Genomic DNA, 20,842 nt, shown 5'->3' on the forward strand with positions numbered 1-20,842 from the left:
ATTTGGAATACTTCTGTCATTACCCTTCTGTATGCCTAGCAACTTTTTTTTTTTGAAAAATATATGATTGAAAAAGAATGAAAAGTTTTTAATTTATGTGTGATATTATTTTATTGAAAATTGTATAATTGAAAATAAGAGAGAGAAAAAGAATGAGAAGGAGAATGGGGACTAAATGGGGGCTTAATAAGATTTCTTGATTTTATATTTCATTCTTTAGTCGATATAAGATTTGTGTTTCTAAAATTTATGTTTTAGATTTCTCGTTTCGTGCAATATCGTTTACATGTGACAAATATCAAAATTTGATAAAGTTTACAAAAATTAGGCCATAGTTCACAATTTATCTAAAAAATGATGATAATAATTAAGCCCCTGTTTGCCTCCCTCTAAAATAAAACTTTTCGATTTTCATGCTAATGTTCAACGACACATTCACACGATAAAATATTTTATATATAAACTCAAAACGTTTTCCTACTTTTTTAATCGCTTGTTCCTAAAAAACCACTATACAAAAAATCATTTTTCCTCGATAATTACTATCAAATAGAGTCTAAAATTTAGATCATATACTAAACGTGGCTTAAATTGGTGGATAGATGTGGACAAAACGTTATATAACTGTATATAGATATATTTTCTCTCTCATCACATTCCACTCTAAATTTTTAGCGAAGTGGTTATTTACTCCGTAATCATCCATTTATCTCGCTTCTTTTATTTTGATTAGTAATGTGAACAGTAGATAATGATGTGGCGTAAGTTGAGACGTCTAATAAAACTATCCCACGTGCCCAATGGATGTAAATACTAAGGTTTGTGACATTTGTCGTGTAATTTTCTATTTGTGTAAAATTTATGTGTAATATTCTACGTATTTGACTACGTCTATTGTATAATTATATTCATGACTTTCGTTGTATATATCCCCAAGTAGCATTGACATCTTTGCAAGTCGTGATGATTACATACAAAACAGGTTAACTTTGGCACATGTTTGTCCTAAAAAATTATATCAAATGTGACTTATGTTTCCTTGTACGTCTCTTTCACAAATTATATCAAATTCATAACTTGCGTGACCAATAAAATTGAAATTCAAAGAACTGTGTATTCGATAGTGTTTATAATATTTCATTATCGCGATGACTATAGTAAAAATGTGAAATACATAAAACAATTTATTGGAATTGGGGTTGTGATTGGGGACCAAGAGGGGATACTTATGGCTTGCTAGCAGAATTATGACATGTTATTCCCTAGCATATGCTGAATTTTGGCTCTTCAAGCGGGTTTGGTACCCGTGAAGGAAAGAGGTTTGCGCATTGCGACTGTGGAGACTTGCATGTGACGCTTTTTAGCTCATTTGAGACTTGAAGACTAGCTATACATTACTCACCATTTGCTTTAGTGTCTGTTTGAAGGGCATTTTTCCAAAAATAAGAATGAAATTTTCAACCATTGGGCTCATCTATCCACACAAATTGTGAAAAGCAAGTCAAACTTGTCATGTCGGGTGGGGCCCAATAACAGCTATTTTTCTTCTAAAAATGGTAAACAAACAGGGGGCTTAGTAATTTTTGATATTATAAAACTTTTTTCTAGTAAGTCTGATTTGTGTTGCTTTATGCTTAAGAATTGAACTACATTACATACGATCATTGATTCAATAACTTATGAGTCATTGTTGGAATCAAGAACGTCCCCATCCAATCAATGGACTCGATTCGAGTCTTCGACTAGGAGTGTAATCCTTTTTTGAGAATTAAAAGAAAACTTCTAATAGTTTTAGGGTTTGATCCGTGTTGAGCCCTGTTTGAGTCCCATTAAATTCTCATTAAAATGAAAAATATGACCGTTATCTATCACATTAACGACTATATTTTTCATTCTCATTTTTACAATAATGTGGCTCAAACGGGGGCTGATTGTTAGAATCAATTTTTTGATTAGGGTTATTAGCACAAAACGTCCCTATCTTTAGGGTTTATTGTGGAAAACGTTTACACTTTTCATTTTTTGACATTTTTGCCCTTAAACCTTTAATTGCGGAAAACGTCATTTTCATCATTTTTAATATAAAATGACCAAATTACCATCCTATTTAAATAAAACCAAAAAAGAGAAAAGAAATATAAAAAATAAATTACAATCCTACTCCTAAATATTTTTAAAAGTGCAAGTAAATCCAAATAATTATTAAAAGGCCTAATTGCACAAAACGTACCTACAGTTGACCTATATTGTGAAAAATGTTCATACGTTTCAAATTGGTGAAAATTGATGTTTTCCACAATGAAACGTGAAAATAGGACTGACAATGTCAAAAAAATTGAAGCGTAGGGATGTTTTCTACAAGAAGTGTCAAACGTAGAGATCTTTTTTGCTATTAGGTCTTATTAAAATATTAAAAAAAAACACACATACATCCTCTCTCTCTCTCCTTCCTCTTTTTCTCCAAATGGGATTGTCACGTTAGCAGTGAAAAAACTTTGACCACCTATTGCCTAAATCGTCGAACCTTCGTACCACTGGACCATCTGTTGCTATTTTAAGACAATGAAGATAGGCGCCCTAGTTAGTATAGTTGATTAGTGTGTTGGAAATGACATGAGTCTCTCCGGAACAGGTGATGTCGCCAGCATTGGCATTCGCGAGTTGGGTATTTTGGCTTGCAATTCCAAACAAATTTATTGGCATAAATGGTTCAAAGTTGGATGTTGGGTGGTATGTGAAGAAGGAAGTGAGGGCTTTTTCGGTGATATGGTGGTCCAGCAATTTGGGTGGTGGTTTGCTAGAGTTGACTTCTAAAAAGGCCGACCCATTGGGAGAAAAAGAGAGAGAGAGAGAGAGAGAGAGAGAGGTTTTTTCTTTTTTCTTTTTTTTTTTTTATATTTTAGTAAGGACTAACAACAAAAAATTCCTACGTTTGACACTTCTTGCAGAAAACGTCTCTATGTTAGAATTTTTTTTTGCGTTTTTATCCTTATTTTCTCATTTCATTGTGAAAAACGTCATTTTTCATCAATTTGAAACGTATGGACGTTTTGTTCTATTAGACCTTTTAATAATTATTTGGACTCATTTGCACTTTTTAAAATATTTAGGAGTAAGATTGTACTTTATTCTTTATATTTCTTTTCTTTTTTTGGGTTTATTTAAATGAGAGGGTATTTTGATCATTTTACATTAAAAAATGGTGAAAATGACTTTTTTCGCAAAGAAAGGTTTAAAAACAAAAATGTCAAAAAATGAAATGTGAGGACGTTTTTCACAATAAATCTTAAAAGTAGGGACATTTTGTGATAATTACCCTTTTAATTATTAGAAAACATCACACCTGTAAGTGAAGAAGTAAAAAATGATGATTGACCATGTTGAGTAATGATAAAAAAAAATTTGATTTATTGATTGAAAAATTAGAATCAAACAGGGAAATACACTGAAGACGGGTGTGGGAGCCTGGGAGGTGTGCGAATGGAGACGAATCTATCCGATTTGACTTTTAAATGCTTATAGATAAAGCAAAGTGGGCACGAAGGCAGCAGGCGCCACGTGTTCGCTACATTCATAAAGTGCCAAAGCATAAAAGCAACCGGCAACTCCCAATCTTAAAGAACATCAAAAGCTCCGCTTCTCACATATCGCAAATGCAAATGAGATGAGCGCACGTATAAACACAAGCTTCGTCTTCCTTTTTGTACTTCTGCTGTTAGTTTCGACCCACTGGTTTTCACATTCTAATCCAGATCACAAGTTAGGGCTTTGTGGCGAAGAACACGAGAAGGATAATACCATCGAAATGGCAACTCTAGGAGGCTTGCGCGATTCCAACACCCAGAACAGCCTTGAGATCGATACCCTTGCGCGATTTGCAGTTGATGAGCACAACAAGAAAGAGGTATTTCATTCTTCCATTCTTTTTAATTATTTCTTTCCTATTTTCCTTCCTTTGTTTTTCTCTCTCCTTTTTTTGTTATACTATAAATATGCTCTTCTTTCTTTCTTTTTTTAATGAATATGCTATGTTATGTGCATGTTTGGCTAATATTAAAAATTTACATTTAACCAAGTATACTCATCGGTAAATTAGTGTGAAATTTAAAATAGAAATAATTTTCTTGTTGACCTAATTTGAAAATGATAAATGTGCTTATTTTTAAAGAAACTCTTATTTTTTATTTTCAAAATAAGTAATGTTTTCATTTTAAGTAATTAATATCAAGTGATCAAAAATGATTAAGATTTGCCAAAGATACAGTAATCCTCTATAATTGTGCACAATTGGCGTATGATCGGCTTATATTCTATTACTGGCTTATTGCATTCAAAAGTCATTTTTTTCTCGTAAACAGGACTTTCATTGCTTTAATTAGTACGTGGTTTATTTTATGCTTAATTGTTGTGCTGTTCTTATTTACACTTTCTCTATTTTATATTAATGTTTCGGCTTAAATAGTTAAATTGGGAAGTCAAGTTACTCCACGATTCACTCATTTGAGAATACAACAGAACGAAGAAACAATTTTGGATCTCCTCCGAGGGAATCATATATATTTTCGTTGTAAAACAATTAACCTGTATTAATTTGATTCCAAAAAAAAAAAAAAAAAAAGGAGGAAAGAACAAATAATCTATCTGCTGTTTTTGGGCTCCACAACATTTTGCAGTCTCTAACAAGTTATTAATGCCCATGTCCTTCAGAATGCATTGCTTGAGTTGGCGAGGGTTGTAAAGGCACAAGAACAAGTGGTTTCTGGCACTTTGCATCATCTTACACTTGAGGTCATTGAATCTGGAAAGAAGAAACTTTATGAAGCGAAGGTTTGGGTAAAGCCATGGATGAACTTTAAAGAGCTACAAGAATTCAAGCATGTCGGAGATGTTCCTTCCTTTACCTCATCTGACCTGGGTGTTAAAAAAGGTAGTTAGCCAACCCTTTGTTGAACTTTATCTCAATAGAATCTGTTGCCTCCTCAAAATTTGTGTTGTTTGATAATGATACCTGTAGATGAACCATACATGATATCTTCTCTGTAGAAATTTGAGTATACCAGTTTAAACGATTAGCTTTTCACAGCATACAAGTATTAGGTGTTTGTGTCATACTTTGAGGCATTGCAGCAAAAGCTGTGTACATTGCAGGTAATGTTTTAACTTGAGTTGTCTCAAATCTTGACCGAAATCTGGCTGTCTGTCCATATTGACACAGAGAGGTTATAGTGACACTCATGCTTGAGGATGAACTGTGTGGATAAATGATTTAACATCAACTTTGTTAGAGTATAAAAATAATTTACTTATTGATGTGGCATCCTTTTACCCTTTTAATAGCTGAGTATTTTGATTTAAGTATGACATTTGTCATTTTATCTATGGCATAACTTTTCAAATGGCAATACTGGACCAGCTTTTCTTATATTATGCTTTTGTTGTGACTGATTGGAGTAAAAACCAGATGCGCAATGCTCAGGATGGAGATCAGTGCCAGTGCAAGATCCTGTTGTTCAAGATGCTGCACATCATGCAGTTAAGACAATCCAGGAGAGATCTAACTCTTTATTTCCTTATGAACTTAGAGAGATAGTTCATGCAAAAGCTGAGGTACGTGACTTTCACACTTGACATAGTGGTTATATGGCTGTTGAGATGACCTGGATATCATTTTACAAGGTCTGTGAATCCACTTTCAGCACATTAAGTACTTTCCTTTTGATATGGAAAATTCTCTTCATGAAGTGTAAACTGATTAACTCTTGGGAGCTTTAGAGACCTCTCTTTTTTCTTTTCAGTGGTCATTGTGAGGTATCATCAACATTTATAAACACAAGATTTATAATTCTTGACTTGACAAATTACTGTTGCAAGGGAAGTTCGTGTACCGGTGTGTCTCTTAGGGATTTTATTTTATTTTTTATTCTTATCATGGATCTAAGAAACAATGATATCTTCAATGTCTACCAGCGGTCGGACACGTCCCCTGGGTTAAGAGTATGATAAGTGTTTTGTACAAAGGAAAGGATAATTAGATGGTTGTGGATCATCAACTGGTATTAGAGATGTTTCAATTCTACTTTTGCGATTGGTCTATTGTCCGTTCCAAATAAGTGGTTGTCTCTTTACCATGTATAAAATTGGGCTTTGATGTAGACCTTTCGTGTCAGAGCATGGACCAATACTATCCTTGTAGTGGTTTAAGACTTTTGAGTTTTTCTTTTATGAATGTTTCGTGGTGTTCCTTTGTATTATATTCTCCTACGTGTTTCATTTGTGTCCTACTCTCCTGCCAAAATTCAATATTTTGTAGTTTGTTTGGCTCATCTTGTTTCATAGGATGCAGTATGGTATCACACAAATTGTGGGCTCGCCATTCTCCAATCTCCCCATAAACCCCAACCTTAAAGAAAATTTTTTTTTTCCTCAGTTCATATTTTAGGCTGATGTATGGGACGTAACATGCAATTTTGTGTTCTAGTCGTCTTCTTCTTTGAAAAGTACATGCATATTCTGTTTCTAAATTCTAGAGGGTGTAGATGTTTTCAACTTTCCATCCTTCCACTATGTTTTGATACAAGAATCGGAATCAGTTAATTCCAGAATATGTCCAAGTTGGTATTAAGTTCAACCAAGCTGAATGCCTAATAATGTTGAACTTCTTGAATAGGTTGTTGAGGAGTCTGCCAAGTTCGACATGCTTCTGAAGGTCAACCGAGGAGGAAAAGAAGAGAAATTCAAGGTCGAGGTGCACAAGAATAATGAAGGTGGTTTCCACTTGAATCAGATGGAGTCTGATAACTCTTAACTATAAAACTAACAGCAATACCAAATCCCGACTATGAAACTTTTTATAATAAAGTGAACTACTACGCTTGTAAAAACAGACTTACTCTGGCGTTTTTCTGTTGCTACTAGTGTTTCACTGTGTGTTAATGTTGGTAAACTTCAGATGTTGGTCGCGATGAACTATGTTCTGTTTTCCTAATTTTGACATTTACTTAATGTTTTGTGTTGGGGTGTGAATTAAATATGGATAAAAAATTTTAAAAATATTATTTTGATCCATGACACTGGTTCACATGGGTTTTTATTATTTGAAAATATCTCATAAACGATCTCAATATCGATGTCATGAAATATATCTTCTTGTAACACGTACACCATCTCACGAAGGTGAAATTGTCAAATTGCTAGCTCAATGATAGCACAGAGGGCTCGCCTCAAATCTCAATAAGCTCGCTGAACTGTTTGTGCTGCACTCAAAATTTGAAGGCAGTGATTTATATAACAAAGGGGATGGAATCACGATATTGCACTTCCGAAGTGACGGTTTTTGATCAACTTGATTGGTTTTTAGTCCTTTGGACCTGAAAGGGCAAAGAAAATGGTGGATTCAATCGATCATAAGCGAAATGGGAGGTTGAGGTTGCAATGAGATGAACGATGTTTTCCGACCATAGTGTTTATTCTTTATTCCTAACTTGCACTTAGCACCCGTTTGACAACCATTATTTTTGAAAAACAATGTTTTGGATGGTGATTTTTAGAAGAATGTGTGGTTAAAAAGAAGTGAAAAGCTTTGAAATTGCGTTCATAATAATTTATTGTGTTAATGTGTGGTTGAAAATAAGTATGTAGAAAAAAGAGTTTTCAAATATTAATTGTCAAATTAGGGCTTAATTTTCCTTGTTCTACAATGAGTTTGTGAATTATTATGCCTTATCTTTTGTTATACCAATGATACAACATTACTCTATCACCGTTTCAAATTTCAATCATCCTGCACTCATGTTCTTTTGACATTGTGTCATGTGATGACGTATGAATGGATAACTTTGAAAAAACATACTTTGCCGTTAAACACCTATTGAATTTCCATGGAATGTATACCAAAATATTAACTGTGGAATGTACAATTAGCATTATTCTTAAATGTTGTACTATTTCTTTCTATGAGTAAACCGTGAACTAATGCAAAATTCCTATTTACAAGGAAGAGCATAAACTTCTTTACGTAAAAGCATAAATAGCTTTAGCTTTTACCAAAAAAGAACAAAACTTTGATTATTTAAAAATAACTTTTATTTACTTTTTAGTCATTACAATAAAACATATTTTTCGGGGGAAAGAAAGTCGAGCATTGAATTTAAAATTAATTGAATTTGAAATACTAAATTGAAATTAAGGTTTTGTTCGGTATTGATTATGAGAATTGATTTTTTGATCGTTAGAGAAAAAAATGGATTCCACCTATAAATAAAGAAGTAAAAAATAAAGACTAAAATAGTAAAATAACAATCGAAATTGATTTTTTTTTATTTTTTTTGTGAAAAATTGCTAGAAACGAGGCTAATATCCCCCTCATTTATATTTGGGAAAAATCAAACCCAGTTGGTCAAATATTTTGATATATTTAAATGGGAGAGAGGGACTTTAATTAAATAATAACCATAATAAATGGGGGTTAGTATTTGGAGGATTCGGACTGTGGATGAGGGTTTATTGTAAGAGGAGCATTTTCTCCAATCCTTTGGCGTTACCATTCAGCACCCTACTTCCTACAGTTCTGCCGCCGCCGCCGCGGTTGCCTCGTTCACCGCATAATCATTTGCCGTTGCCGGCGGCTGTTTCACCCTCATCATCGTTTTGGAAAACTAGGATTCTTCTTGTTCTGAGACGCAGTATTAGCTATATCAGTAGTAGTAGCAGGAGAGAAGAAGCGTTATCGGAATCAGCGATGGGATCTCAGTCTAGTGAATTGGAGTGGCCGGCCAACCGAGTCAGGGACACTTTCATCAAATTCTTCGAGGAAAAAGGCCATGTCCACTGGAAATCAAGCCCCGTTGTTCCTCATAGTGATCCTACCCTTCTCTTTGCTAATGCCGGTAAAGTTTTTCCTTTTACTAATTGCTAAATTCCTTATTTACCTTTCTCTGCAAATTGTATACTGCTATTGCTGTGTGTCTGTGTATGGCAGGCATGAATCAGTTCAAGCCAATTTTCCTGGGTACGGTTGATCCCAACACTGAGTTAAGCAAACTGACCCGCGCTTGCAATACCCAGAAGTGCATCCGAGCAGGTGGCAAGCACAACGATCTCGACGACGTGGGCAAGGACACTTATCATCATACCTTTTTCGAAATGCTTGGTAATTGGTCGTTTGGAGACTATTTTAAGAATGAGGCAATTCAATGGGCTTGGGAGCTTCTAACTAAGGCGAGTTTCCCGCACTTCTACTGCACACATGTATACGAACATGCATACAAAACTGATTCATTTTATTTTTATTTTTTTAATTTTCAACTGTATCATTTCTTTCAGGTGTATAAATTACCACAGGATAGATTTTATGCCACTTATTTTGGGGGCGATGAGAAACTTGGCCTTCCTGCCGATTCTGAAGCAAGGGATAATTGGCTCAAGTTTCTCCCACCTGCCCGTGTTCATACCTTTTTCGAAATGCTTGGTAATTGGTCGTTTGGAGACTATTTTAAGAATGAGGCAATTCAATGGGCTTGGGAGCTTCTAACTAAGGCGAGTTTCCCGCACTTCTACTGCACACATGTATACGAACATGCATACAAAACTGATTCATTTTTTTTTTATTTTTTTTATTTTCAACTGTATCATTTCTTTCAGGTGTATAAATTACCACAGGATAGAATTTATGCCACTTATTTTGGGGGCGATGAGAAACTTGGCCTTCCTGCCGATTCTGAAGCAAGGGATAATTGGCTCAAGTTTCTCCCACCTGCCCGTGTTTTGCCTTTTGGTTGTAAAGTAAGTTCATTTTCTGCATTTGAACTGGATTTGGTGATTGGGTCCAGTTTCTGTGGCCCTTACATTTAACAGTTACTTTCCTTTTAATGAGACAATAATTATTACTGGAAAGACATGTTTTTATCAAGAAATCTTTGGAAGTTTTTATTTTATTTTAAGTCCTTGCACGACTTCGAATAGGACAACTTTTGGGAGATGGGAGATACTGGGCCTTGTGGACCCTGCACAGAAATTCATTTTGATAGAATTGGTAATCGCAACGCTGCTTCGCTGGTAAACTATGATGATCCTACATGCATTGAGATATGGAATCTTGTGTTTATTCAGGTCCATTCTTCACTCTTGTCCTATTGGAGCTCTATGTGTTTATGGTTAACAACTTACTGTTTCATTTTTTTGTCAACTGATGAGATGCATAACTTTCTTGATGTCTCTTCCACAGTTTAACAGGGAGGCTGATGGCTCCTTGAAATCTCTACCGGCTAAACATGTTGACACTGGAATGGGTTTTGAAAGATTAACCTCCATTCTTCAGAATAAGATGAGCAATTATGACACTGACGTTTTCTTGCGCATCTTTGACGCAATACAACAGGTTAAGTCACAACCAAAATTTAATATAATTTTGAGAATTTAAATGTCTTTCATGTGAAGGATTACAATTTGACAAAATTAGAATAAATAAAAAAGGTTGAGCCAGTTTCTAACTGCTCTAAAATTAATTTTTATTACTTTGTGGAAATTATATTCTGAGTAGTTTTTAATCTTTTGGCAGGCAACTGGAGCTCAGCCATACTCCGGCAAAGTTGGATCTGACGACATTGACAATGTTGATATGGCATATAGGGTTGTGGCGGACCACATTAGAACACTGTCTTTTGCCATTGCTGATGGCTCTTGCCCAGGTACATAACTAGAATTACTTAGTCATTCATTTAATACCTAGGTTCTCGTGTTGTCATTAACTTGCATTTTATAGTAGCACGTGAACATGAACTTTGTCAGCTCTGCCGGTGACAACTAACATTGTGTATGTTGACATATTTCTGAATTATTCAGCAAATGTTGACGAACAGCTGCATGTTTATGCTAACTATGTGCAGATGTTTAGTTTTGATCATGTAATACCTTATAAAGTAAGAAATAAATGATCATTAGTTGCTCATTTGTGCATGAGTTTTAAGGGAGAATGGGCAAAGGTTGTTGCTATATTTTCTGTAAGAAATTGCTTATTTTAAGCTCAATTTATCTTCATTCTAATGTTATATTCTTGGAGGTGAATGAGCTCTACAGTTTGAAGAACTCTTACTCATTGTCTGTTCTGTGTACACACACATGAACTTTTACATTTTTTGAATTCATATATTTATGTTCAGTGTCAGTTTTGGGTCTGCTTTATTCTGCTTTTTTGTTTCTGTTATTGTGTTTACATTTGTGGGTTTGTATAGAGAAAGTTTTGGTACTTTGTTATGTGGCCTCTAGATTTAGAGGTGTCTTACTTTAGTTGTGTTTGAACATTAAGCCCCCGTTTGGCCCCCAATTTGTGGAGTTGAAAATAGGTGGAATATTGTTCTTTTGAAAAATGAGTGGTTGAAAAAGAAGGAAAAGTTTTTGGTTTATGTATAATATTATTTTATGGAAGATTGTGGTTGAAAATAGGAGAGAAAAAAATGAAATGTAATGAAATGGAAATTAATGGGGGCTAATTATGATCAGCCTATTGGATAATATTTAATAGAACGTTGCACTTTGTTTTTATTATCTATCTATAATCTTAATTTTGACATTTGAAATGATGTCTTTAGAATACATTCTACTGGTTTGCAGGCAATGAGGGTCGTGAATATGTCCTAAGGCGCATCCTACGTCGAGCCGTGCGATATGGCACCGAGGTCCTGAAAGCAGAACAAGGTTTTTTCAATGGGTATGAATGGAAGACATAGTTTTCTAATTTTTCTGCTATGAAAATTATGGGTTACATGAATCTTGCATGTGATTTTTCATATTCAAATATTATTCTGTTGAAAACAGGCTTGTAAAAGTTTTGGTGGAAGTGATGGGTGATGTTTTCCCAGAGCTGAAGCAACATGAGATAAAGATAAGGGAAATCATTGCTGATGAAGAGGCCAGCTTTGGAAGGACGTTGATTAAAGTATGCGAAATCCCCTTTTCTCTCTTTCATTTTTTTAATTTTTTTGTGTCCATGCTTGTCTGTGTAGTTGGAGGCGGAAGGAAGGGGAGAGGGGCGCACATAAAATGTTTGGACTCTTTGTAGAGATTATCATATGCTGGCATTAAGCCCCATTGCTTCCTTCAGCATCTACATTCTTTGGAAAGATTCAATTATGAATATTGTCTCTTGGGTGAATCACTTTAATTATCATTGAGCAGTTAATTACAATGCTTGAATTACCTTCCTAGTTTTCTCGCGGAAGATTAGTCTCTTTAGTGTTCCATTGTATAGGTAAGATCCATTCACATGGAAAGTTAAGAATGAGACGAAGAAACAACAGATGAGCAGAAGTTACTTTAATTATTTTTTATCCAAGTGATTGACATTTGGAAATAGACTAAGCTTCCAACTTATTGAGACTGAAAGTACAATCAAGTCGTCCCTTGTGGGCATCTCACTTTGATAGTTCTGCCTGTTTACTCCCTGGGTATGATATGCAGTAGCATTGTATAGGCAAGGTCCATTCATATTGAAAATTTAAATGAGACGAAGAAACTACAGAGGAGCAAAAATTACTTTAGATTCTATCCAAGTGATTGACATTTGAAAATAGACTTTATGCAGTGGAATGTTATTAGACCATAGACCATATTTCACCGTGTGTCTCACTATACTTCGGTAAATGCACCCAGTGTGCTGTCTGTAGTATCACCAAACTGCTTCCTTGCACTTCACAGATTAAGTCACTGCTGAAAATGATTTAACTGTTTCCTAATATATGAATCAGTTTTGCATTGGAAAAATTAACGGATGAGATAGACTACTGTTTAGAGACTAACAAACTGCTCATATTGGTCGACTTCTCCTTCAGGGAATTGAGAAATTTAAGAAAGCTGCTCAAGAGGTTCAAGGGAAGATTCTTAGTGGACAGGCAAGTGTTAATTTAGTTTTGATGTCTTGTGATCCTTACATCGTTGTCATATGCATTATGATTTATCTGTAGTCTATCATTTTGACGATATCAATGTTGACTTTGATGGATTTTATTGTTCATGTAAGCCTTCACTTGCATAGAATGAATAGTTATAATATACTATGTAGTCAATGGAAAACTATTAACATATAATGGTTAGATTACACAAATCATTTAGCAGTAGCCAATTTCTTATCAGTTGATGAATAATCCATCCAATTGCTTCCAGTTGCTGTTTAATAGATCAGAACTCTATCAGATTCCTACTGTCTTTCTGTTCCAGCCATCCCACATTTGAGAGACTTCCTTGCACCTCTTTTTCTGATCTCCTAATTTTCCACATGAAGTTTTAAGACGTTCTTACGAAAATCTGGACTTTCTAGATTTGAAGCATTCTTTTGCTGCCTGTATTTGATCCAGTTTCATTGGTTGCATGCGAAGGGATAATAAGACTTCCTTTATTTATTTGGGGTGAAAAGTGGGAGACAAGGAAGATAAGAGTGTCAGAAGTATGTAAAGCAAATGTGTAAAAGTGTCTTTTTGTCGTTCCCTCAAACTTTGGAGGGTCATGAGGTAAAGAGATGAGAATATAGTTATCTTATTAATATTGAAGACTCTCTTAGCCCTTGTTTGATCCCCATTTTTTTGAATGTATATTTTGCTCTCTTCTTTTCAACCTCGTATTATTCAATAAAATAATATTACAAGTAAATCCAAAACTTTTTATTTTTTATTTTTAACCACTCCATAAATCTACTATTTGAAAATGCATTCTATACAAAAAATGGATCTCAAACAAGCTCTTAATCAATATTAAAGACTAAGCATATGAGTAAAACTTTGAAGTGCAATATGGATAACTTTCACCTAGTTCACGACCTCCATTTCTCTCACTAAATATCACGAGGTAAAGCATATTAGTTGTCTATGTCCAGAGCTTCCGTGCCTACTCATTCCTATTGCTTCATATTCAGTTTTACCTTTCGTGTTAATACACGCTACACTATTTAGCCAATTAAAATCTAGATTTTAATCTTATTCAAAGTCAACAATTACTTCAACCATATATTTTATTGGACCCATAACTTTTCAATCACACATTTCATCAACCTTAATTAAAATCTAGTAAAAATCTGATTTTAATTCCTACCAAACAGGGGCTTAGTATTTTTTTAATGATGTAATATATGTATTTTGAATAATTGCCTTTCGACAAACTTGTCAAAATTTTATTGCAGATTCTAGATTCTGTGTATACCTATGCTCCATATTATTGAACTTTTGAGTGTTTTCACACCCATAATTGTTAAAATTATCCGTAATAGGCTAATTGTTAGTGAAGAGTCATTGGGGCTGAATCAGATAGTTTTTGAAGAGCCAATTTGGTTTCTCTCTGTTTATTACTCTCATAGATGACTTGATTGCAGGATGCATTTGATTTATGGGATACTTATGGCTTTCCATTGGACCTAACTCAGGTGAATGTATCATCATTACTTACACGCAAGCATACTAACTTATATGATAGTTTGACTGACATCTCTCTTTGACAGTTGATGGCAGAAGAAAGAGGCTTGGCTGTTGACATTGAAGGCTTCAATATAGCTATGGATAAGGCAAGGGAAAGATCAAGGAGTGCGCAGAATAAGGTAACTGGATTTGTGTTTCTTCATTTTTATCTTTTATTTAGCATAGTCACACTCCAAGTTTATAGGGAACAAGGCCCAGGAGCGATATCCGGAGTTATTCACCCAGTGTTATCCTTGATGTATGAAGCTAAAATATTTGGTCCTACAAACTTTAGATGAGACTAACAGGATTGTTGGATAAGTTTTAAAATTTTACGAATAACTAAATAATTTTGGGGATAAAGTAGTTTAGAAAGAAGCTTGGGTTAGTTTAATTTATTTATAAATCAAGACAAACGTGCTCTTAATCTGAGACTGGTGCTTGCTAACATTTTTTTGGGTTTGCAAATCTAATTTTCTCAGCAAGCTGGTGGTACTGTAGTCATGGATGCTGATGCTACTGCTGCCTTGCACAAGAAAGGCGTTGCCCCGACAGATGATTCATTTAAGTTTACTTGGTTTGAGGTTTGTGTGTGAATTTGTTTGGTGGATTTTTCATGGCTTAGTTATGATGATTTTCTTCTATCTTCTTTAGGGTTATTGTTTTTGAAATTTGAACTTTTATAATTTGGTTCAAGATTCTCAATCTGCCTCAAATGTTTAATAGATTGCTATGGTTTTGTTTATGATTATGCTAGGGGTCTACAAATGAGTTTCATTCCATTTTGAAAACTTTTGTCTCCCTTTTAATCGGATACTTGTGTCTTTAATTAGCTCCCACTTTGGTACTTTGTAAGGAAAGCCTTATTGCAAAATTGATTTCAGAGGAAACTAATTCTGGAAACTGCTCTACATATCTGATTTGTTTTAATGGCATGCTATAAATAGTCATTTATTTCCTTTCAAAAATTTAATACAAATAGATGAAAGGGACTCGGGTGTTAAGTACTCTAGTTCTCAGACTTCTTTTCTATCCAATTTCTTTAGCTTCCCTGCATGTTGTTTGTTTTAAAAAAAAAAAAATAATAAATAAATAAATCAGTGAGCAATTTAGAGATTTTAAATCCAGCTTCATGAAACTTTTGCTTAATTTTTGAAAGTGGCCCCTGAAACATTATGAATTGGACCACACTCATGTTGAAGGCAGCCAAAACCTACCCATCGTTGTCATTGATTCATTCCCGATATAGGTTTAAGATTGTTTGCTGGAGGTTGGGTAACATGTTTAAGTTTCAGGTTTTGGCTGGATTTGTTTTCTTGTGAGTTTGAAATGGGTATTTAGTCTCAGATGATCATTTAAATGGGTTAAATATGAATTTGGATGATCCAATCTCTCAATACTGATTTGGATAAGAAATAAACTATATGGCTCATAACGTTGGTCTGCTGATGTGCCTTTTATATGGAGATAAACAAGTAGCAGTCTTTGCACAAAAAGGGGAACTGTGTTACCTCCTTTTGAGAGAAGTTATTTCAGTTCAATATAAAAGGCTTTGAGCTCGAGATCAGTATTTTTTGGTCATAGGATCTGGAATTAAGTGGCATTTGGTGGTCTGTCAGAAGATTGACTGGCGGAGAGTACTGTTTCTCAATCCCCTCATTAGCTTAGGGATGCCTTGGATTGAAATTTTTCCAAGTTTTGACTATTATGCTTGACTGATGCCCGAGAATCTTTGAGCCATGTGGTGTACTTTAGGGGAGGGTGCTTTTGGAAGGAAATTATGTAGTTTAGAAAAGAGGACTTTGTTTGCGCTATTTCTAGAGGAAACAAGGTCTCTCTGACAGAGGGAATAACACTGTACTTCTATTCTAAAAGCAATTAAGGAAAGATAGAGGAGATACTTACATTTCAGAGGGATCTGGGCCTGTGACTAGGTAGGAGGCGATAGGTAAATAGGACCTGCTTAGCCTGAAAGAGAACAACTAGCAATAGTTAATGCTGCAAGGACGGGGGGGAGAGATGCTAATGCAAAACAGTTGAATGTTTGGAATGTGAGAAACTTGTTGGCTCGTTGAATTTAGATTTCCTTGTAATTCCAATGGCTAAAGCAATGAGCTTAATTATGAGTTCAAGATTGGATGGTAGTCATATTGCATAACATTTTGGAACATAACTCCGTAGAAGGATTAGGGAAAATGTTTGGTGATGGAAAGAATAGATTTTTTGAAATTAATTATCAAATCCTGTGGCCTATTTATGGACTTTATAATGCATACCTACATATGTAGTTAATTTCTTCTCAAAACTGTTGTTTCAATCTAAATAATCATTTTGCTTATATAATGCCGTATTAATCTACTTGAGATGGTTCTTTGTTGCATGTTCCAATTCAAATCATTGTCTAAAATTGATTGAATATCTACTGATGATTTACTTGGCTTATAATCTCAGGATCATGGAAGTGTGGTCAAAGCTGTTTACACAGGAAGTGAGTTCTTGGATAGTACTATTCCTCATGAGGAAGTTGGCATTATCCTGGAAACCACTAGTTTTTATGCTGAGCAAGGTGGTCAGGTAATTATTTGCTTTGTTTTCAACCTGCAATACATAATCCTGAGTGATTGGTAAATTCTGTATATTTACCTTTTAGCATCTAGAAAAAATGAGCTTTACGGAGGAAATGGATCTGATAATGAAGAAATTGCTTGTCTTTGGAAGTTGCATTGTAACTACATATAAATAATTTATTTTTCTTCATTAGTTAAATGAACTATGCATCATGATAAATTGTACTGGACAAATTTATAAATTTCAATAAATTTTTCATCTATATTATTTGGTCAGTGTCACCCACCCCATTGATATTTTCGCATGTCAAAAGTATATTTTAGCACCAGAGGTATTTGACTTATAATCTAAGTAGTAGGTTTTACAGATTAACCTATCGAAAAAGTATGTTTTACAGATCACACTAAATATTATTCTCTCCCTCTGTCTGTGTGTGCGCGTGCGCGTGAGAACATTCCTTTCTTGGAGTAGAGTGCTAGAATTGACTGCTCTTTGTCCTTGTAGATATATGATACTGGAGTACTTGAAGGCCTCAACGGAGTGTTTGAAGTTAGTAATGTTCAAATATATGGTGGATTTGTTGTTCACATTGGTTCTTTCAATGGGAAGATGGGCAGATTATCTGTTGGTGATAAAGTAATTTGTAAGGTGACTTTTCTTTTACATAAAACCTCATTCTTACATGCCTGTTCATTCTTTTCTATATGCATACATATTGGTTGCATTTTCATATCATTGATTCGATTTTCTTCTGAGCTCAACAGGTCAACTATGAGAGGCGCAAGCTGATAGCTCCAAATCATACTTGTACACACATGTTAAATTTTGCTCTAAGGGTAGTGATCTTATATGAGATTTTTCTGCCAACTTGCTAGCACCCAATCTTGACGCTCTATTATTTATTTCTCTGGTTAATATCTGAATGCTTCGATATAACTGCAGGAGGTACTTGGTAATCATGTTGACCAGAAAGGTTCCATCGTTCTTCCTGAGAAATTGAGATTTGATTTTTCTCATGGTGAGTTTATGTGGTGTTTGTTTAAATAGATTTCAGAAGGCTATTCAAACGCTATTTGAATTCTACAGGGAAGCCTGTAAAGCCGGAGGATCTGAGGAAAATTGAGACAATTGTGAATGAACAAATTAAGGATGAATTGGATGTTTTCTCAAAAGAAACTAGGCTGGCTGATGCAAAGAGGGTCAATGGTCTAAGAGCTGTTTTCGGAGAGGTGATTATCTTTTTCCTGTTATACTGTATAGTTGTTTCAGACATGGGAGCATTTCACATGATTGTGCTACCTGTAAACGCTGTTCACCATGGGTTTCTTCTTATTGATATAGGTATATCCTGATCCAGTTAGAGTTGTCTCAATTGGTCGAAAAGTGGAAGATCTCCTTGCTAATCCTGAAAATAAAGAATGGTTATCTATATCTGCAGAGCTCTGTGGGGGTATATATCACTTCGTAAATCACATTGCTCTCTATCAGTGCCTTTATATAGCTAAAGTCATATATGCACTATTGCAGGGACCCATATATCAAATACCAGAGAAGCTAAGGCGTTTGCTCTCTTGTCTGAGGAAGGAATTGCTAAAGGTATCCGTAGAGTTACTGCAGTTACCACAGGCTATGCTTTTAAAGCAATGGAATTGGCATCCTCGCTTGAGCAAGAAGTAAATGACGCATCCAAGACTGAAGGAAGCATTCTGGAGCAGGTTATTCCATTTACACGTCAATCCTTTATAAGCAACAACTTTTTATTAGGGTAAATATGTAGAATTGTTGATGGAAACTCACTTTTTGTTAAAATTTTGGACTTGAAAATATGTATTACCTCCATATCCAGTTTTTGTGCTATAGAATTTTCTTTTGACATGGGGTTATACCCACTTCCTCTAGCAATATAATAATTCCAGTCACAGTGTTCTTGACATGTAGAATTCTTAGTTTTTGGAGGCTTTCTTCCACATTCATGCCTTTGCCATACGTTTCTACACATGAACAGTAAATTATAAAAATATGCATGTAATATCAACATCATCATTGTTTTGCAATATATCATCATAACCACCATCAGATGGTCTGTTAATTTGGTAGTGGAATTTGTTCCATAATTCTTTTCTCTTTTCAAATATTGGTTTTTTCAAAAAAATATTATGTGCCGATATAATAAGAGAATTTCCTTTCCCTGATTCTAGAAAGTAACTTCTTTAAATAGCCGAGTGGAAGGAGCATCTATTCCATCTGCTAAGAAAGCTGATCTCAAGGGAAAACTCTCTGTGCTTCAGGTACGTATAATGTTGTATTTAAGACCTATTTCACTCATATTGTGCACGAGAATAGTGTGTGGGTGTGAATGTATTCCTTGATAAATTCTAGGATGCTGTGTTTGGTCCAAAGGGTATCCAAATCCTCCTTTGTATTACGTGTTGATGTTGTACCCTTTTTCAAAGGGTCATAAATAAATACAGCATATTGATTTTATGTCATTAGCGACTAAAGTGGAGAGACAAAATGGGGTAAATAATAGGGAACTAAAATATGAAAAACTGAAAGAATATTGTGTTTGACAGAATCAAGTGATAAAAGCCAAAAAGAAGATTGGGGAAGAGAATATACAGAAAGCCATTAAGGCTGCCACTGAAATGGCTGAAGTTGCTTCATCGAACGGAAAGGCATACTGCATTGCACATGTCAATGTTGGTACTGATACTTCTGCACTTCGTGAGGCAGTTGTTGACGTCATGGAGAAGAAGGTTAATTGAATTTTCTTTGCTTGTTAAATTTTTAGTCACATGTGTTTAGATGCTGGATTTTCTTTAAAATGCAATTCACGGTTGTTTTGCTTTGGTGAGAAGGGAATGGCAGTTATGGTCTTCAGCAAAGATGAAAATGTGAACAAGGCTTTAGTCTGCGCTGGGGTACCAGAGCAAGGCGGTAAATACGGTGAGTTAAATGTGAAAGACTGGTTGAAGCAAGCTTTGGACCCCATAAAAGGAAAGGGTGGCGGAGGGAAAGGCGGGCTTGCTCAAGGCCAGGTAACAATTTTTATTATGATTTTTTCGTCAATTTTTGCAGTCAGCATTTAGAAGATCTGAAGTGGCATGCATTTTGTCTAAAACAATTGCTCTGAACGTAAGCCGATACAATTAGCTTAGCTTTCAGAGCGCATTTTTCTACCGTTCTTTTTGAGGTGTTGAGTGGGTGTAATTATCTAAAAGTGAGTGCACTGTTTCCAAAATTAGCATGTATCTAAGATTTTTTCTCCCGTCTTTCAGGGAAGTGATGTATCTCGCATCCCGACTGCAATGGATTTGGCAGACTCATTTGCAGCATTGAAGTTGACTTCATAAAGATTTCTCACTTTGAACACAATTTCACACTTTGATTTATACAAAATTTGCTGATGAATTTTATGAACGTGTACCAGTTCAAACAAGAGGTGTGCCCGTGATGTTCTTTCCCTGCAGTTACAAGAAAAATGAAAAGAAATATGAATTATGCTCTCAATTTTATGTTTTGTGTGGAGTTCTGAATCCATTTCAACGAGTAACATTGTTTGACGGCTATAGCTCTCTGTACTTTCCATTTTACGTATTCTGAACGTATGAATCTCGGTACAAATGGACCTCTGTTGTTATATGTAAGAGTATTGATGCCAGTAAAAAATTGGAACTTACTTTTTGAAACTCAAAAGCATAACACATCTCGGAGTACTTGCTGAAATCCATGGAGTAAGATAATCTGAACCACCGACATTTGTCTGATCTATAACACTTTCAACCAGACAACACATTCCTACTCCAAATAGAAATTCTATAGCTCAACCTCCATGGCGT

General features: G+C 34.9%; 2 protein-coding genes across 2 annotated transcripts; both read left to right on the forward strand.

The window, feature by feature from the left end:
- Positions 1–3,518: 3,518 nt before the first annotated feature.
- LOC111381973 (cysteine proteinase inhibitor 6-like) lies at positions 3,519–7,052 on the forward strand. The gene is made up of 4 exons (XM_023005815.1): positions 3,519–3,904; positions 4,708–4,927; positions 5,462–5,607; positions 6,668–7,052. Exons 1-4 carry the CDS (start codon positions 3,665–3,667, stop codon positions 6,803–6,805), a joined length of 744 nt encoding a protein of 247 aa, XP_022861583.1. The 5' UTR covers positions 3,519–3,664; the 3' UTR covers positions 6,806–7,052.
- Positions 7,053–8,449: 1,397 nt separating this feature from the next.
- Positions 8,450–20,574, forward strand: LOC111381979 (alanine--tRNA ligase). Its single transcript, XM_023005825.1, has 23 exons — positions 8,450–8,885; positions 8,978–9,216; positions 9,640–9,780; positions 9,961–10,107; positions 10,223–10,375; positions 10,556–10,685; positions 11,608–11,704; positions 11,812–11,932; positions 12,825–12,884; positions 14,354–14,404; positions 14,480–14,575; positions 14,918–15,019; positions 16,887–17,009; positions 17,508–17,651; positions 17,768–17,839; positions 17,946–18,021; positions 18,090–18,232; positions 18,345–18,453; positions 18,531–18,718; positions 19,202–19,291; positions 19,577–19,759; positions 19,862–20,041; positions 20,282–20,574. Exons 1-23 carry the CDS (start codon positions 8,492–8,494, stop codon positions 20,354–20,356), a joined length of 3,114 nt encoding a protein of 1,037 aa, XP_022861593.1. The 5' UTR covers positions 8,450–8,491; the 3' UTR covers positions 20,357–20,574.
- Positions 20,575–20,842: the final 268 nt, after the last annotated feature.

Source organism: Olea europaea, unplaced genomic scaffold (assembly GCF_002742605.1).
Source record: "Olea europaea var. sylvestris unplaced genomic scaffold, O_europaea_v1 scaffold2412, whole genome shotgun sequence".
Taxonomy (NCBI): domain Eukaryota; kingdom Viridiplantae; phylum Streptophyta; class Magnoliopsida; order Lamiales; family Oleaceae; genus Olea; species Olea europaea.